The following is an 18,793-nucleotide window of genomic DNA, read 5'->3' on the forward strand; positions in this document are numbered from 1 at the left end:
ACCGAAGCTAAACACGGGCATGCAACTCCCGGTTCAAGCAAGCTAGCGTCAACCATTAACCCGTTGTATACGTGCGCGCCCGGACCCACTTCACCCGGCAGATTAACGAGATTCCGACTGCTATGAAACTGTCAAGCGGTCGGCACTGAGTGCTGATTAAAGTTCATTTTTCTCAAGAGTATGTTTTTTTATTTTAGATCCCAGAGTGCCAAGGGCGAGCGGGCAATCGCCTCGGCTAGCAGCCGGCCCTGGCCAAGGTTTGATGGGCGGCTTGGAGCCAACGACTTTCCCAAAACATTTTCCTCGTTTATCCAATAATAAATGTCGATGAGTTACGGTAATTTCAAGCTGAGTAGAATACTGCTTGATTCCAAATTTTCAATTTGTTGATTGATTTAATTATTTTTTGTATCCTGCACAAAGAAAAATTTACAGAAGAAAACACGCCTTTATGGTTATAACAACTCAAGTTTCTACATATCCAACTTGGGGATAACCTTTTTCTACACATATTAATCAAAAGCACAGGAAGAAGGTGTGTTTCCAATTGAGAAGGGTCAATGTGCTCATACCATGAAATAATTGGACGGTTGTTACAAAGGCAGCATCAACTTGAAGAAATCTAGTCGTGCGTGTTGGGTTTGTCCTCAACTGAAGCTCCCACACCCCCATGGGTCCCCCTCCCCATGGGTCCCCCCCCCTGCACCACTCTCTACTTTCACTGCCACCTTCGAGACCTCTCCCTTTCTGTTACACCACGCTGACTAAACTCCGGCTGAGTGATGTGGGCGCCGTGTTGGCTTGCGACGCGCGGGGCGCTGGGGGAAAGAGGACTGGGCGACCGCGATAAGAAGACACGGTGGACCCGCTCCCGCATTGACACACGGACTCCGAGTCCGTGCACCGATAGTCAAGTTGGCAGCCGATGAGTGTATTTTCCCAGTGAAAAAAAAACATATGTGATACCTGCTTTAAATTCCCACGCATGGGAAAGCATATGCCAGACAAGGCAAGGCTAGCCCAGTAGAGCTGGGCCCAGAGAACACACAATTCTAGTCAATTGATTCAGACTGGAAGTTTTTTCATGAATCTTGTCTACACACAATGGGCCAGATTCAGCTCATTACGGGGTAATCCTATACAATAGCACTGCCCAACTCTCCCCACCAGCCAAGTCAGATACAGAGTAGACTGTAGACTGGCCCCTTTGGGACCAACTTAAAACAAAAGGCTGAGGAGACAAGGGGGCAATGCCATTCTACCCATATCAGTATTGATTTGGGTAATTGTACACTATTACTTTGGGAAGAAAGAATTGAGACCAGTGAAGACAACTTTGACTAACGTTGGGCAAAAACATCGAGCACATAATAGCCCACTTTTTGGCAGAGACAGTAGAATATTAGAGAGACACTGTCACTGTCCCAAAAATAGTAGCAGTTGTAGCATGATTAAAGAGGTAATGGGTTGTGACAAATTATAGGCCTAGTCAGTGGCTATTTGGGAGGGGGTGGAATCAGAATTAAGAGCGTCTGCTAGATTGTGGGATTCTCATCTCTCACCTTCCGTGAGCAAAGGCCACAGTTATAGTAAAGAAATGACCATAGGTTTGATAGTGCGGTGGTATAGGTTGCAAGTTCAATACGGCTCATCGGGCCAGCGTTTATCTCCGGTTTCCCTGACATGTACTAACTGATGGGATGCCAGTCCATCGCAGATAACGCCCCGGCTAATGCCGGTACCCATTTATACTCCTGGGTGGAGAATGGCAAGCAGGGTCAAGTTATAGGCCACATATTTTGAAATAGAACGGGAATAAGTTGTTATGCGTAGCTCATTATTTTACTATCTTTTGATTATATTTTCCTCACTCTACATGTCCAAGGTGTTTACGAGCGGCTTGAGATGAAAGCCTTATCAATAAATTCAATATTGGTGTGATGGTTCAAAAGGACCGCCGCGTAAGCCGTGTGTAGAATGACCTGGCAAAGAATAATTCTCCTTCAGAAAAAATAACCAATTTTGTTTTGTTAAATGGCATGTAAATGGTGATTAAATGGACGCATTGTTGATTTACTGTCACGCATAAGTCACCCCTAGTTAATTGAAATATCAAAAATATGTTAAGAATTTTTTATTTTGTTGAAAGTCTTTTATATTCCAACTATTAGATTCAGCTTCAAAGCACGGTCGTATTTGAACAAAGTGAGTAACCGAAGTGTCAAGTACCGTGCCAGGCCGACATATCGCGGTAATTTCTCTCCCTTTGTCCGTTGTAAGGTGTCTGACCGAAAGTAAACGCTTTTTGACCGCCCCGTGTTCAGCCCCCAAGACATGGTTGTGTATCATTGACGGTGCTCAAACAAAAAAAGTGTCATTTTTCTTCCATTCAATTGAACTAAGATAATCTGTGAAACATGAGGGAGAATAAAAGTTTTATTCTTCCTTTCTTGAATGGACCGGTCAATGGAACGGTTTGCCTGGGAGCTGGGGCCACTGACACGGCCGCAAAATTGGGAGATAGCCCCCCCCCCCCTGCATGACCACCGTGCACTAACCACTAAAAGGATATCAAGGTTGAGTGTATGCGTAGTTGGGTTGGACTCAACGCCTGCACTGAGCCAGCGTTCAATCCATCATACCGCTGCGTGTGGTTTGCGTTTCCTGATACTGACGCTTGGTGGCGGGCTGCTACTATAACGGCTCTTGGCAGCAAACGGCTCTGCCTTTCTAGCTTGTCTAGCGCAGAGGCAAATGCAAGAGCTGATAATATGGACGAGTTAACAGAGCGGGCAAATCTCTCTCCCCTTGTACTGACATGCCACTAACATGCCTTCCACATGTTACACGTGCCCAGTAATTCCTAAGAAAACGATGAATATGTTAACGATGTCGCGGGGTGCTAATCAGACTGTGTTTTCCAGTGGGGGGAGGGCACTCAGTCGTGGGGGGAGATCTACGCAACGCCCAGCTGGGCGGCACTCTATTGTGTGGTTACCCCGTTGGTTAGTGCGCTACTACTGACTGGGCTGTGCCAATCAAGCCAGCCGTGCCGTGCCCGGCCGATCGGCGCGCGTGATTGGCCCAATCGCGCCAGTCGGCTGTCACGGCGTGTGCACGCATGCTTGTTCTGGCCCTAACTGCTTCTCTCTCTAGGTGACTAGATACTGACACAGTGTACTCCTGTATGTACATGTTCATGTACACGACCTCGGGCCCCCATAAAGCGGTACGGTAGCCGATATCAGGGGGTGCCCTAGTAGTTACCCACAAGCCCATCACAACTCTGACACGGTCGAAAAAAGAGAGTTTACTTGTAAGGACACGCGCCGCTTGGAAGCAACTTCCCCCGACAACCTCACTCTCAACACACGTTAACCAAGGCGTATCAGCTGGGATGTAACAAACTTGGGGGCAACTCACTCCAGTCAGCTAGCTCACTACACGGAACCTATAGCCAGTGGTCCATCCCAACATCTCTTCAACTTCGAAACTTTTCTTTTGGTTATTTTATCGAGTTCTCTGAAACTCATTCTTTTGGGGTCAACTTCTGGGCAGATCAAACGCATGGGATTATACCGGACCAGGATTTTATTACGCAGGAAAACGCACTTCTTCTAACCCAACCTCTGCCGGTTCGAGGCACGACCTTCTTTCAAGCTGGAGAAAACAAGCATGTCAACCTTTGCGCAGTTCGGCTACCCGTATCCGGCCTCGTCACAGGTAATTTCAATCGAAAACAAAATCATGATTTAATTAGCTTTAATTAATGGGCCGTGTTGGTTAACTGAGCTTCGGGTGTAATTAATCAGTTGCATAACTTCATTCTACTTTGTGACTACTGTAAGCATACTGACAATTAAATGTCTTTAATTGCACATTTGAGTGAAGTGTTCTGCTTTTGTTTATATTTTACAATAACCGAAGTTGTTGCTCTTACTTTGAAATTTTGGGGCAACTACACTATTGCGTTCAATAAAGTCTCACGGAACTCAAGGAACTTAAATTATACATTCAAAATTGTGTAATAAAGTGTCATGACAATAAATGCACACTTAATGAATGAATAATGAACCTTTTTTATGCTTGGAATTCCAACAGTTACTGATGTCGGCTGCTACCCCGGCTTCATCGTGCTGTGAGAGCGGTCGACCGGTCGTCACCGATCCTCACACGGGGCAAGCGGTGTGTTGCTCCCCGCTAGACAACCGTGCCACCGCGCTGCTCCACTCGCGGGTGGCTGGGCTGCCTGCGCTCTACACATCCCCGTACGCTACTGACCCGGGCTTCGTTCATTTCGCCGCGGATCCTTCTGCGTTCTACTCACCTCTCGTAAGTAAATTTTCTTCCTTGAGATGACTCTTTTTTTGGTCAAATCAGAGCAGTTATCATAGTGTTAGGAACACAATTTCTGATTAACATGTAGGCCTAAGTCCAGAAGTAAGGTATATTTATTCTCCATTCTTTCATTTTGAAGGGATTAAAATGTTCATCTTGGCTTAAAAAGAACACATCGTACCTGCTATCAGTGTTTAAAAAAACCTCATTAATTGGCAGTATTGATATTATTGCTGGAAAATTCTCATATAGGCCAGGTTTGCATTTCTATAATTCTTGCGAAAGTTTGTTCATTATTGAAGTTAATGTAGACATTGAAGAGTCGGTGAATATGCTTCTCAATAAAAAAAAACAATTTCTGAACAAATACTTTCCCCTTTACTTCAATTCAAAGCCTAAAAATAATCCAGAATTTGTCACCATAACATTGTTTGCAGTTGTAAAGGACACAGACGGCCACTCAAAATCACTTGACGGTTTGGACAACAAACATAATTTTTGGTGTCTGTAATAAGCAGTGTTTGTATAAACATTACCTGAAAGAACCCCCACATTCCGTATGGCGGGGCTTGATTTATTTGCCAACTGTAGCCTGAGCCCTGCGGTTATGATAGCCACGGTTTTAGACAGATTCTTTTTTTCGGGGCGGGAATGAAGGGGGGGGGGGGGGCTTGCTGATGATAATGAAAAATGAAAATATAATTTTTTTCTTCAAAAGTTAAGCTAATGTCTCTCTACTTTGTGATGAATTCTGGAGGAATATTGGTTGCTAAAGTAGGCCAAATTTTGGCGATATTGTCCCAAGTCCCCTGTAGAATTGTGCCAGGGTTTAGCTTTATTTTCAGATTATACATGTTATAAAGGGGAAAAAGTGTACAGTACGCCTCATAAAATGTTGCCATTTACTTCCAATTCTATATAATTGTTTTGTTTGGACAGAATTCAGCGTACGATTTGAAGACGAATCCGGAGGGATGGAGTGCTTTAGCCCAGCCCACCGCCTGCTACCCGTACGACCCTACCACATATCAGTACTACGGCGACCGGTAAGTTTTGGTTTTGCAATTCTCAATTAAGTAACCGGCTATTGATTAATTGTATCACTAATTGAGTTGTATTAATTAGACTATTGCCGCGCACTTTGGAACTTAGAGAATGGACATATGGAGCCGTGCAAACAGTCGCCCTGAACAGTTGACAAATTTCGCGGAGCTGAAAAAAAAACCTGATTTTTTTTAAAAAAATGATCACCCTAACCTTATAGTCATGATAATTCCCAACAAATTTGGCTTTCTTTTTGCAATGAAATTGGCCATGCTAAGTGTTTCTTTCCCATAACATCAGACAATAATTAATATTCTGATATATTATCATGATTATATTCTGATATAGTAATTATATTTTGAATCAACTGTTTTACTTCAGTTGCAAGTTGAACAATTATCATAATTATCCTTTGACATGTGAACCAAGAACAGTGAATTTTCTACCAACTTACCCCACAAAAACCCAACAATAAAAAGATTTCGTCTGAAGCGAACTGACTTCCACCTGTCCCATCCCCCGCTCTCATTTTGCCCCAAGCTATTGCGCGAATGAGCCAAGCGCGAACAGATACAAAAAAATGCTGCCAGTTTCTAGCATACAGCAAGTCGTACAAAAGTTTTCCTATGAAATAATCCGACAGCGGCAATTTCACTTACTATAGAAACAGAAATTCCCGATTTTCGAGGATAATATCTTGATTGACATTGAAACAAAGTATCTCTGGTGCTGGTAAACTTATGGTGACACTTGTTCATGGTTGGTTTCCCGTAAACAGCGCTGTACGGGGCGAGCAACAAGCGCTCCTAAATTAAGCAGTGCAGTGAAACACGACACGGACTTTTTTTCTGTGTTGTCATGAACAAAAAACATCCATATCATGCGCTGCTTGAAAATATACGTGGGGCGTATATGTAGGCGGGTTAACAGGGTGCTTCAAAGAGTCGTACTGGGAAAATTTCAATGTCGTCTGTTCCAGAGTGTTAAAGAAGAGATTGTTTCGCATTGTTGCAAAGGAGTTCAATATGTATCCCTTTCAGTGAAATCGTATGTCATTTATCTTCAACAATGTACGACTAGACTACCATCATATCTTATTATCCGTGTCACAGTTGTTCCGCCGCGAGACCTTTTTTCCTGTGTCTTTTTTTTCTTCAGTCAATTCAAATGTCACTGTCGGCATTTGCCTTTGATCTCGACACAGACAAAAATCCCGACCAATTCATCCGCTATTTTTCTCTAAAACGGGCATGTAATAAGTCAAAAATATTTTGCTAAACGCTGGGTCTTCACGGTCGAGTTGGGTGACTTTGTCTGTATGTGTGTGTGTATACAAAAGTTTGTCGCTTGTGCCGGCCCAGTTATTGTGGAGGCAATTTTACATTGGCCGCGCTGACAATGATTTCGCCTTTGTGGTTAGGAATTTTTATTTTGTGTAATCCCTTCTGTTATGAATATAAGACCTTGAACGGTATAGTTTTTTTTTGGGTGATAAATTCAAGTCAGCTTGATTTTTTCTCCATTATATGTTGTTCAATTACATTTGTCCGCGCAGAACTAGATTAAAACACCGAAACAGAAACTACAAATATGGTGTCAAATACGCGGGCTTGTATCTTGTCATGCTTCACATGTATGTATGTACACTTATAATTTTGAAATGGAGTTCCCATAGAACTTGAAATTTACGGGCCGTGGTTACTTACTTTGTTGTGGTTTCGTGATACAGACTGTGGTTTTGTATAAAGACAGCTAATTCACTTTTTTGGAGAGAGACTGCCGGTTACTTCCAAAGGATGCATTGTGCTCTTCGGTTAAAAAAAAAATGTCAAAAACGAATTGACAAAGAAAAGTCAAGTTGTCGTGGTTGTAACAAGTTTGTAATGTAAAGTTGTTGGACGATATATTTTGACCTTGGATAGAAAGGAAAGAATGTTGCGATTGAAGTATTGATGTAAAACTGGGTTGGGGCTATGTCAGGATGTTTTCAGCTTCCCTATCTTTGTGTTAGGGCCTACAATATTTTTTTTTGTTGGTTAATTTTTTTTCTCTCGTGAACTTACCAGATACGGCGCGATGGATTTGAACGGCGCCAGGCGCAAGAACGCCACCCGCGAGACGACCAGCACGCTGAAAGCCTGGCTGTACGAGCACCGCAAGAACCCGTACCCAACCAAAGGCGAGAAGATCATGCTGGCCATCATCACCAAGATGACACTGACCCAGGTATCCACCTGGTTCGCCAACGCCCGGCGACGCCTCAAGAAGGAGAACAAGATGACCTGGTCGCCCCGCAACCGCTGCGGCGACGGCCGGAAGGAAGACTACGAGTCCGAAGACGGCGAGGACCACGAGCGAGACGACGACATGGATGGACTAGGCACTGACCTGGAAAGCAACCACAATGGACAGTGTAAGTTGATCCGTAATGGCTCATGATGCCACTTTTATTCATATTCCGGGGACTTAATCACTGAAAGAATGCCCACTGCAAGTTGGACTATTTTCCAGTCATTTCTGTCAAGCTGTATGTATTTGAGTGATATAGCCGATAACAGCCGGAAGTTTGAATATAGTGTGAGTACTAGTTCCACGAAAGACTAGTACATGTAACGGTTCATAAATTTAACTTCGATTGTTCAAAATCAACCCCCAAACCACAAAAGATATTAGCACTACCTACTCATGTCATGTGGAATAGCATTGTTGAACACCGACATGTACATGTACGTCAGTAGTAGCTCCTAAACATAACCTATGAACTGATATGCTTTATTTAAAAAAATGAGAAGATAATCCCTTCAGCAGTGATCACCGTCGTGTGAAAGGTTTCCTTGGAAGCTTTATAAACCTCGTTCGTGAATTAATAAAAAAGTACTTTGCATTCAGTATTGACTATCACTTTAGCTAGTTGGTATATTTACTGCACATGTAAAAAAAATCATTAAGAATTATGTAAACTAATATAAAGAATTATTTAGAATAGAACAAAGTAAGCATCACAAGTGATTTCTCTGAAATAACGTAAGCACTATACCGTCAAACGCTACTTTCATGAACACTGCGCGCCTACTGCAGACCTCTTAGCTTGCTATACCTAGAGGGCTTTCCGATAAAAAGCTCTTCAAATCATGACGCCAATTAGTCACGTAAAAATTAATTTCAGCGGCCGGGCATAGCAAAATCTAGGAGCACGCGAGGTTGTTTGAGATTCATTATGCCGCGGACTTTCGGTCAGAAAAAAATTCGACCGAGGAGTTTTGCTCACGCTGGGCGGGAATTAGCTCCGTTTAATCGGTTCAGTCCTCTCTCCCTGACCCGCTCGATTTGATAATTTCCAGCCTGGCCTCTCGTACAGTTTGTTCTTTGTCATGCTTGCTTAGTAATTGCACCAAAAAGCGCATCAGTGCTTCATTGAGCTTGTCTCATAACAAAAAAGAAAAGAAGGGAATCCAAAAAAATGCTCTTATGTTTGCTGACATGTCTTTCCTCGTTCGTGTTGGACAAGCACCGCTAGAAGGCCTGTTGCACGAAACTTGTGAGACAACTAATAAAGAATCCCCCTCGCCTCGATATAGCCCTTGCACTCAAAGCAGACCACATTAAACCTTATCAATTATATTGACAGTTCTCTCCTTTTTGTGCAATCGGAGTCACCCCTGTTTGAACAGTCAACGACACGAGACTTCAATGATAATGCCCGTTTTCTTTTGGAAACTCTTAACTGTCAGTAGGGCCTAATTATCTTTTTGCACCCAGAATGCGTGCAGCGGTTAGATCCTATATACCCTTTACGTTTAGTTGATTATCAGATGGCACACACACACTGTAGTCGCGCACGCCGCTCTATACGAGTGCCTAAATTGATGAGCAATTTCACGAGGAGCCATCGTGAAAGAAGAAAAGAAAAAGGAGAGGCTCAATTGGCAGAATTTGCGAAAATTAATTTTTCGTTAGCCTGAGAGCGTGTCAAATAAGCCGCACTTGAGTAGGGGTCTGATCCGGGCGACGGGCGGAAGGCTTGCTTCCGCTCGGCTGGGCTCCGGCCGTGGCTGGCGGCGTACGTGCTTCTACCGCCCCGCGCTATTTAGCTCTATCACTCTCTCTCTCTCTCTCATAACGGCGATGATGATAATAATGATGATGGTGATGATGCCATCATCATCATGAAATCACTACGGCCGGGGCTGGGGCTGGCCGCAGACACTTGAAAGCACAGCAAACAAACGGCCCTGGCGACGGAGGAAATATCAATGACGGATCGGGGGGTGGAAAGGGGCGACTGAAATCAAATACGGCGAGTTGGCGCTGTAGAGCTGCCAATGCACCGGCTCGAGCTGCCGACAGCCATATGATATAGTGGCTGAAATTAATTGTGAATAATTCCCGCCCACTGGCCATGCAGTGAATGTCTTTAACAATTATGAATGGATATTTGCTTTGATCAGATTACTTTCAATTTTCGAATAGTGGCGTTTCATTTTCGTCTATTTCTATATTCGCATTAAGCTTGATACAATGTTCTTTATGTCTGCCTTTTGTGGATTATGTTTTTCATTATTGTTCACTCGATTCTTTCCTTTTTTTTTCTTTGCTTCTTAGTGTCAGATCGTGAGGGAACGAGGGAGGAAAATAACAACGAGAAGGAGGATGAGAATGATGACGATAGGGAAATAATAGTGTGCGATTGTAGCAGTAGTAGCCATGTAGGTTTACCGCGTATTGAGCCGAGGGTACCGGCTGGGTTTGTGGGTACCAACCCGGACAGAGACTCTGTGAGTATCACGGTGGACGATGAAGAAAAACAGCCATCATCATAACCATCATCCTCATCGGTCCAGGGAACTTTGTGGTAGCCCCCTCTGCCACCGGAGGAGTCCCAGCCCCGCCCCTCTGGCGCCCTCAATGATCCGAGCAACCTGCCGACCTACCTCCAGATCCCCACCGTGCGAGAAACCGCTGCCGGCCTCGCCGCCCCGGCAGGCCGAGAAACCCAAGATCTGGTCGCTGGCGCACACGGCCACCTCCAGCAGCCCCGAGCGGGAGCGCCGGTCGCGATCGCCCGTGCGCTCGCCCGTCCACAACGGCGTGCAGGCAGCCATGCCGACCAACCTAGCCCAGAACTTTCACTACCCGTACGACTCGCCCATGAGCACGCTACGGCAGTGGGTGGACGGACAGTTTCACGGGGGTTTGCCCATACCTAGGATGTCTACGGGGTTGCCCAACATGCATCAGCTCTCGGCAGCAGCTTCCAGTCTCCAAGGCGCCCGAGCACCCACCTGTGTCGTCAGCAGCTCACAAGGACCTCTATTCTCCACGGCCTCGGGGATCGGGAGTAGGCACCCACTATTAGTCCACGATGTATCAGCCATGCATAATGGAGTTACCATCACTACGTCTCCCCATAAAGAAGGTAAGAATACTCACCCACCTTTCAAAAAGAAGAAAGAAAAAAATCACAAACCAAACATCATGCAGTGATGAGGCAGAGGTTTTACACATGCACACCGTGAGAAAAGACTAAATTTGTAGTTAAAGACGTCTGGATCTTCTCAGAGCAATCCCTAGAAGTTAGTCCCCACTATGCAGAGCCTCAAAATCGCACTCCCGTGCAGTTGAAGTACTCCCAACAATCAACAAAAAGTCATCCAAGTACTCCCAACAAAAAGTCATCAATCTCGGCAAAATGGAGAGCTTGGGCTGTTCTTTTAAAAGGTTAAGTAAATTTGAACTAGGGACGGAAGTATAACAGTAAATAAACATACAAAAGTTGTCCGGTTTTATTTTAGAAATACCATAAAAGGGCGCCATTTAATTGGTACTATATCACCATTCCCCCTGCTCCGGTTTAAGTTTTTACACATCACACTTCACATAATTTTGTTAACTAATTCTTAGATCATAACAGAGATCAAAATGGTCAATTATGTTTATTTTAATCAACTCAACTTGCAGACAGATTCGCCCTTCGACACTTTTTTCAACACGGGTCTCAGATACTCCATTTATATTCATTCAGTGAGTCATAAGGGACTGAATGAATGACATAAGTAAAAAATTAAGTAAACCATGCCATCCAGATTATCGCATGCGTATGAAACAAAAATAAACACCCCAATATTTCTAATCTTTGAATCCTATGTGACCTTTAGAAGAGCCGGTTGGACCCAGCAACGGGCCCTGGGGTCCCCACACAGCCTTTCATCGTGGCACTTGGGCCCGTTAATGCTCCGATTAAGTACAGGCGTTTTCTCGAAAATTGTCGCCGACGGCTAGCCGCGCTGTGCCGTGGCGTTCCGCTGGGTTGTTCTGCTCGAGCCTCGGCCGATGATTTGCCCGAGTTGTGATGAGATATAACACGAAACCCGCTGTAATAAGTCATTCCCGACGACAGATATATTTCAAAAATGGCAAGTTTCGCAAAACCGGCGCCCCCCCCCTAACCCCCCCCCCCCCAAACCCACTGGTCTTTACCTTTATGATCTAAACTGGACACGTGTTTACACAGTTACACACGCACGGAATCAAACATGAGGAAATGTATTTGCAACCTGTCATAACATACATAGTGTTTTCAATTGTTTGGCTGGACGGGTATCATTTTATGTTCTCTCCAATTTGCCGGGGGCGGAGTATATACAGTCACGCCACACTTCCATGAGCACAAAAGAAAACAACGCTATCAAAACAATCCGGTAATTGGCCAGTGTAGTCTGTACTTTTCCCCTCACGACACGCGGTTTGGGTGGATGTCTTCATAATTGCTGTATTTAAGTTTAACAATAATTGATGTTTTATCAGGTCGAACACAAGTTTAAGACTATACAAATTTACTTATTAACTTTTTTAGTTTGATGCGTTCATCTTGCGTGTCAAGCCAAGAGTATTTATCCTGACCCTAAACGCATTTTGGTCTGCTTGCAATATTTCAGTCATTTAGTCGGTCAATTTATTCGTCAATGTCACTACAAGAGCGATCTGTAATTGCCCCATTAACAAACATGCAGTTGATACGGCAGCAATACAGATGTCATGCAATACACGTTGATGAAAACGATTGAGTGCCGCCGTATTAATTTCGATTCTCTTTCGGCTAAAATGTAGATAAATAAAATGTAAACAACTATACAATAATCGAACTTTATCAGAGGAATAATCGTGTGATGGTAACACTGGTTAGATTGTTGGTTGTGTCTTGAGTGTTACGGGAGTTTGACCGCGTATCGTGCTGAAATTTCTCCGTGATAACTTTGCGTGTTGATAAAACATGCTAGGTACCAAAACCATGCCCTCGTTGCATGCATATTGGCATGCATAAGTAATTTCCACTCATGTTTTGGGGGAAAAAATATTGAAATGATAAATTGACAAGTATAGGTTGAAGTATTTAAATGTTTGAAATATTTTTTTGATAATTTTATTATTCAAATTTACACGAAACATATGCAATGAATGATCTTTTTACGGGGAAATTGTACCTCAGTCCTTCACTTTTAAAAAGAAAACCATTACAAAAGTCAAAGTTGTACCAAGTTGATTATAAGTGCAAGAGTGTCCTCTACAACCATTACATTTGGATGAAGAGTATTTTCGATTAAACGTTATTTAATCTGAGTTAAATTCTGTCATCAATAAACGTGAAGTTGCACTGCAAGAGCTATTTGACCTTTCACATAGGTTGGCATTCTTTCTGTAACATAAAGCTGACATGTGGTTCAAGGCTCAACCAAACGGTAGCGCGTAGTGATACTCTAGCACCATGGTTTTTTTTTTTCACGGGGTAGTTTTACAGAATAAGAAATCACTTCAAACTGATAAAATCACGACACTCTTAGCAAACCTGAACACAAATTGGGCAATTGTTCCTTAATTTCTTTCCCATCTTTGGTATACGTATCAGCTGTCTGCCTTGTTGTATTCTTCCTCCCAAATCGTAAAATTTCCTCAAATTAACAACCAGTTTAAATATGGTAGAATTGCACTAAAAACTTGTCTGTCTTTTTGTCCTCCGGGGTCCTCTGACAAGTATTAACGATGGCCTAGCAATTTGGCATCTAATACCCTAAAATCTCTTCTTTCTTCTGTTTATTCCCGTTCTCAGTAGTCGTCGACTCTAGACGAGACAGCAGCGATAGTAGAGAAGCCGACGAACCGATAATGAGGACGGCTTTCAAGCCAGTGCCGAGGCGATAAGAGGTAAGGATGATTGTGCCACCCTCCCCAAACCATCTCACCCCCCGTACTCCGGGACACACCTGGCCCGGTAGCGCCGAAGCACCTCTCTCGCACCGGGCACAATGCAGCAGTCTCGCCCAGTAGAGAAAGGCTATTTCCCGCCGGTAGGACATAACGGAAAAATAAGTTGACGAATTTATCGAATTTTCCCACTCGCGAAGGAAGTTAAACTGAATGACAAAAAAAAGTTCTTTGAATTTACTTAACAGATTATGTGCGGTTTTGTCCTTCAAACTCCAACGTTGAAGATTATGATTTGTACATTAGGACGAATGATCCATTTTAACTCTTTGTATTTAATTGTTTACATTGCTGCTAGAATACTGTCGTATCGATTGAAAGTTACGCTTATTCCCATACACCTGCATACTTTATAAACAATTATTCATCAACCTTGAGTTAAGACAGAAAAACCCTTGATGATTAGGCCTTGTTTATATACATAGACGCTTTGAACAGGGGCAGTAATTTTTCCTCCGAGAGCAAGCCGCCCCCTCACGGACTTGTAGAATCTTATTAGCGGTCATTGGTCTAGGTCTACTGCGAGACTCGATCCGTTTTTCCTCACACAATCCACGCCTACGACTCTTGCCTCTTGTGTTATTTCTAGACGCAGTGTGAGCAGCGATCATATAGTCTTTCGCTTCCGTTTGCCCCTTCAGGCCCCTCTATATCATCATCATTATGACTATTTTTTGCATTCATTGTATCATGGGAAATAAGTTGATCATCGCATCCAAATTGTTTCCACTTACAACTCCCATTTCGCTTAATCGGACAATGCTGGGGATATCGTCTGACGTGGGCATTGCCGGTTAGTGTGGGCGTAGACAGCGTCTACATGTCAAAGCCCGAACAAGGCAGCCTAAAGAAAGTTTTGACGCGCGTGTTTGGATTTGAAATTAATGCTTGTACATGATGCGGTGATGTCATGTAATTTGATGTTTCACCGCAAGGCTATAGATATGGTCTGTTGCAGGTGGTTCAATCCTAAAAATAACTTGGTGAGATAAATCGCTAAAATAACGTTCCATGGTGGGCTGATTAAACCTAGTCTTCTTTTGTTCCACACTGTAGGCCCTATGCATTAGAAATTATAAGATGCTTTCACTTAAAAGTAATTTTTATGTTAATTCCACAGATCGCTCACTCTGGCAGTGACATCGGTCTGCGCAGACTCGGTGACCTCCTGGTACCCTGTAGTGATTGGTTGGTGCGGCTGACGTCATGTCGAACGGGGTCAACCAACCGATGACTTTTTCTACGGCTGGCTGGCTGTGTGGTGTTCCGTGTCTTGACGCTGTACTGTTTCGTCTTGAGGAGTATTCACGTAGCTGACAGCGCGTGAACTGCGGACTTGCTCGACATCAGCGTTTGCTGTTCTCGGCAGATTACCAACTAAAATCGGCACCGGATGGATAATTCTGGGATGTCTGATTGCCGTGCCTGATTGGAGGACCGAGACCGAGCAGATTTGTGCTGTAGAACGCGAGGAAAACCGGCGGATTCTGCGGTCTGGTTATCGGCCCACTTCACCGGTTCGCGGTGACAAAATTTTTGCCGTAGTCTTCAAAACAAACGAGATTTCAGACCCGAATTCTATCCATCGCACACTCAGCCACCAACAGAACATGGATTCTGCTAACGGTGTTAAACTGTTTTATTTATATTACACATCGGACTCCTTTCTTCTCCGTGGCACCTGAAGGAAAATGTGGTAGTAGTTGGAAGATAATCCTCACCCTATAGTTATTTATTTAATGAGAAAAAAAATGTCATTGAGAGTATATTGTTTTCATAAGCAGGTGTAAGTAAAATGTCGCATTTGTTTTTGTTTTGTTTCGTTTTTTTTTATAAATTGAGATCCATAGTGGAGGTTATATTGGTAATATATGTATATACTGCATCATTTTCTATTGACAAGAAACAAAATGTGACAACTGCCATATGACATGATGGTGCATTTTTTCAGTGTGAGTTAAGAAGGGTGAGCTAAACAAGAAAAACGCAGCATAAACTTTGTAATTCTGTTGCCAAATACAACTTGCTTGAATGCCCATAGCGGTTGACCTCCAAAATTTTAGTCCCTACCATACTCATAGGCTACTTGTTGGGTCAGCACAATATTGTGTAGTCTTATCTTATTTTCCGACCTGTTAGTTTTTATTATACGCTTGCGAGCAATTCAAATGCAAGTTTTCACTGTAGAAATATCTGCAGTCCAATCCCATTCGAATTAGAAAAAAAATAGTGTTTGGAGTCTAGTGTTTACAAATGTTATTAAAAGGTTCTGTTGTATTCGTTTAGTACTTAACTTCGCCAATACTCGAGACAAAGCATATACACTGGTCATTATACAGGCTTATCTTTGTATATAAACGGCTCCTGAACCGAATCCATTTTGTTTCAAATTTTGTCAAAGTGTGTGAGACTGCATTTTGGATTCAAATAAAATAGAGTAATCCAATTTAGAACGGTCATCATTTCAACATTTGTTACCCTTGGATGCCGATGACGCACTGCCAGATCCCAAGAGGTCATTTGCAAACAGAGACTGTGAAACTCTTAAACGGTCTTGGTCATTGTCAAACGTTTTGTTCATTTTGTCTTAAAAAGAAAAACTCGCACTTTATGTTGCTGGAATTGTATTGCGAATTCAAACGAATTTATCTGTTAATCCCAGTATTCAATTTGTCCGAGTCAAGTTAACAAAAGTAGGCCCTATGCACGGACGCTGTACATTTTGATCTGTGACGGGTTTCCCCTTGTTGCATTCGTTGTGAAGGATCTAAATTAGGGACGCCATTTTGAAAGGTTTTCTTGGCCATTTCATGATCTCTCATCACAAATTGGTGGAATTATTTGACCTAATTGTTAAAACCAGACACAGTTTAATAACATGTTTTCCTCGTTAAACCCAGGGACGGCAAATTGCCAATGTTACAAATGAGTTTTGAATGTAACCTGAAGAAACATATGCTAACGTGTCACGTTACATGAAAATGGGCTCCCATGTTATGTGTAAAATGTTATGTGTATAATATTACGCCAACATATGTTGGCGGTAAACTAGTTATCTCTTTTGCGTCTTGCGAACTCATCTCGCACTATGTTAAAAACGGGTACACCGTTGCCAATGAGTTTTCTTTGTGCGTGATGATGTTTGTGACCTATCATAAGCCGTATTATGTTCTATCACTTTAAAAAAAATAGTCTGGAAAAAAACCCCGATAATGTTACGGGTCGCTAGGGCATGCATAGTTGTCATGGCGATTCCGTAGTCTTGTAATACTGAGTGACCTACGTGTTAGAGACAATGGAGTGGTGTACTGCCATCCTTCAAATCAATATTGTTGACTTCATCTTGTTAATGTCCACTATTTTTTTCTGTGAACGGAAAAAAAAACTTGCCTCACGAAACCCGGCGTCGGGATCATTTTAATAATTCAGGCCGTTGTTTGTTGGTTATTTTGGAAATCAGCCGATGGGAACCGAAAGGATCGGGATCGGATAAAAATTCCATCTGGTATTTTGAAGTTTGATCGAAAATCGATTTTTCCGCATACCAATCTGACTGTCATAGTTGGGCGTTAATGGTGTGATGAACGCACAGGATTAGCTTTTGTGACTTGTTTACCAACTCATGCATCCGTTGAGCTTTGAAGGGGGAAAAATATTTCTGAAATGTGAAACCCGTTTGTTTACACCACGTTTACTTGACATGTTGGTTGTCAAGTCGCTTTCATTGTGACTCTCAAAAGCTCGATTTCAAACGAAATTGATTTTGCGAGTAGACGCAAACGTTTTTGTGAGAAGACAGATCCAATCAGGTATTTCGTATTAAGTATACCGTATATACAGACCATAACTCAGTGGTACGATGACTGTGATTGGCCAGTTGGAAAAAGTCGCGCGTTTAAAAGTTATAAGCATTTAAGTCTTGCAGATAAACATGCAGAAAACCCACCACTGCCCAACTACTGCCCTGTACTTAGTTACATATGTTAATTTTAATGTTAAAATGGTGAAAAAAAAGACTTATAATAAAGTGTTTCTGTGATACGATTTGAGTGTTTCGAAGCGCTCTGTATTTCGTTTTTTATAACCGAGTTAAAATACGCCTGTGTTCACTTGTGTTTCACGTAGTAACAAAAAAAGCAAAGCTTTTTGGCAGGGAAATTGTGTACAAATTTTCTTTGTTTTTGTAATTATCTACTGTTGTTAATGTTGCGACGGAAATGTATATACATTTGTGGGAGACGAAAAAAATAATAAAGGTGATGAAATTACGATGATAAAATGTCACTGGCGTCAACTGTTAAGTTTTGTTCGCGGTTATTGTTAGGGGTTGATCAAGATGAAAGTTTTAAGGCGCTTCAATTGTCAGTCCTCTTGTTCTTCTGACTGTAAATTTGTCTTTTCTTCTGTTGATAGGAATTTCAATTAGCGCATGAAAAATAATCAATAGAAAGATTGTCACAAACTGTCAGTTAAGTTGTTTTTCAATTGGTTTGGGTCTAAAGTCAATAAATCTGTCACTCATCGTCAGTAAAACACTATAAAAAACCAACAAACAAACAAACCGATATGTCGATCTAAATTGATTTGCCTTTTGATTATCTGCTGTTTGGTTGAATTGGCTCAATTTGACTTCCTTGTCATCGGTCATCATTCTTTTTAATTATTAAAATCCAATTTGGTTTTTAAAATTAAGTACAAATTAAACAATTAGTATGAGCATTTATAAGATAAGTGATAGCGTCCGATCTAACACAAGTTCAGAAATGGACAATCATGCTGTTTTCCGGCAGCCAACACAGGCTTATATCTGGCAGTTATATGCCTCGGTGTCGATCCTTTCGACCAAGTGAGTTTGAAACCTTATTCCTCACTCGCAGCTGCGCTCGTCTTTTCTATATTCTCCAGTATACATGACCGTTGATGACATTTATGTCAAATCAGTAATATTGAATTGCGGTCATCGGCATTCGAGGAATCGATACTGCATTGCATGACGACCCCTGGATGCAGCGAGCAACAGTAGCTCCACCATCGACATGAAAATACAGTATTCTATGGGTCAGCTGTGGAAATGTATACAGCCCCTAACCATACATCAGTTGTACACTCGGTATTTGCAAGTATATCAATTGTGTAAAATCTATCAGTCAGT

At 42.5% G+C, this 18,793-nt stretch overlaps 1 protein-coding gene across 1 annotated transcript; it reads left to right on the forward strand.

Moving 5' to 3' along the window:
* The first annotated feature begins 3,089 nt into the window (after positions 1-3,089).
* Positions 3,090-17,920, forward strand: LOC119737673 (iroquois-class homeodomain protein IRX-6-like). The gene is given in 8 exon segments (XM_038212178.1): positions 3,090-3,723; positions 4,102-4,332; positions 5,278-5,384; positions 7,449-7,795; positions 9,985-10,184; positions 10,186-10,798; positions 13,487-13,581; positions 14,762-17,920. Coding segments are annotated over 7 exon segments (1,638 nt in total). The 5' UTR covers positions 3,090-3,675; the 3' UTR covers positions 13,579-13,581; positions 14,762-17,920.
* Positions 17,921-18,793: the final 873 nt, after the last annotated feature.

This window comes from Patiria miniata, unplaced genomic scaffold (genome assembly GCF_015706575.1).
Source record: "Patiria miniata isolate m_02_andy unplaced genomic scaffold, ASM1570657v1 HiC_scaffold_3, whole genome shotgun sequence".
In the NCBI taxonomy this organism is placed as follows: Eukaryota; Metazoa; Echinodermata; class Asteroidea; order Valvatida; family Asterinidae; genus Patiria; species Patiria miniata.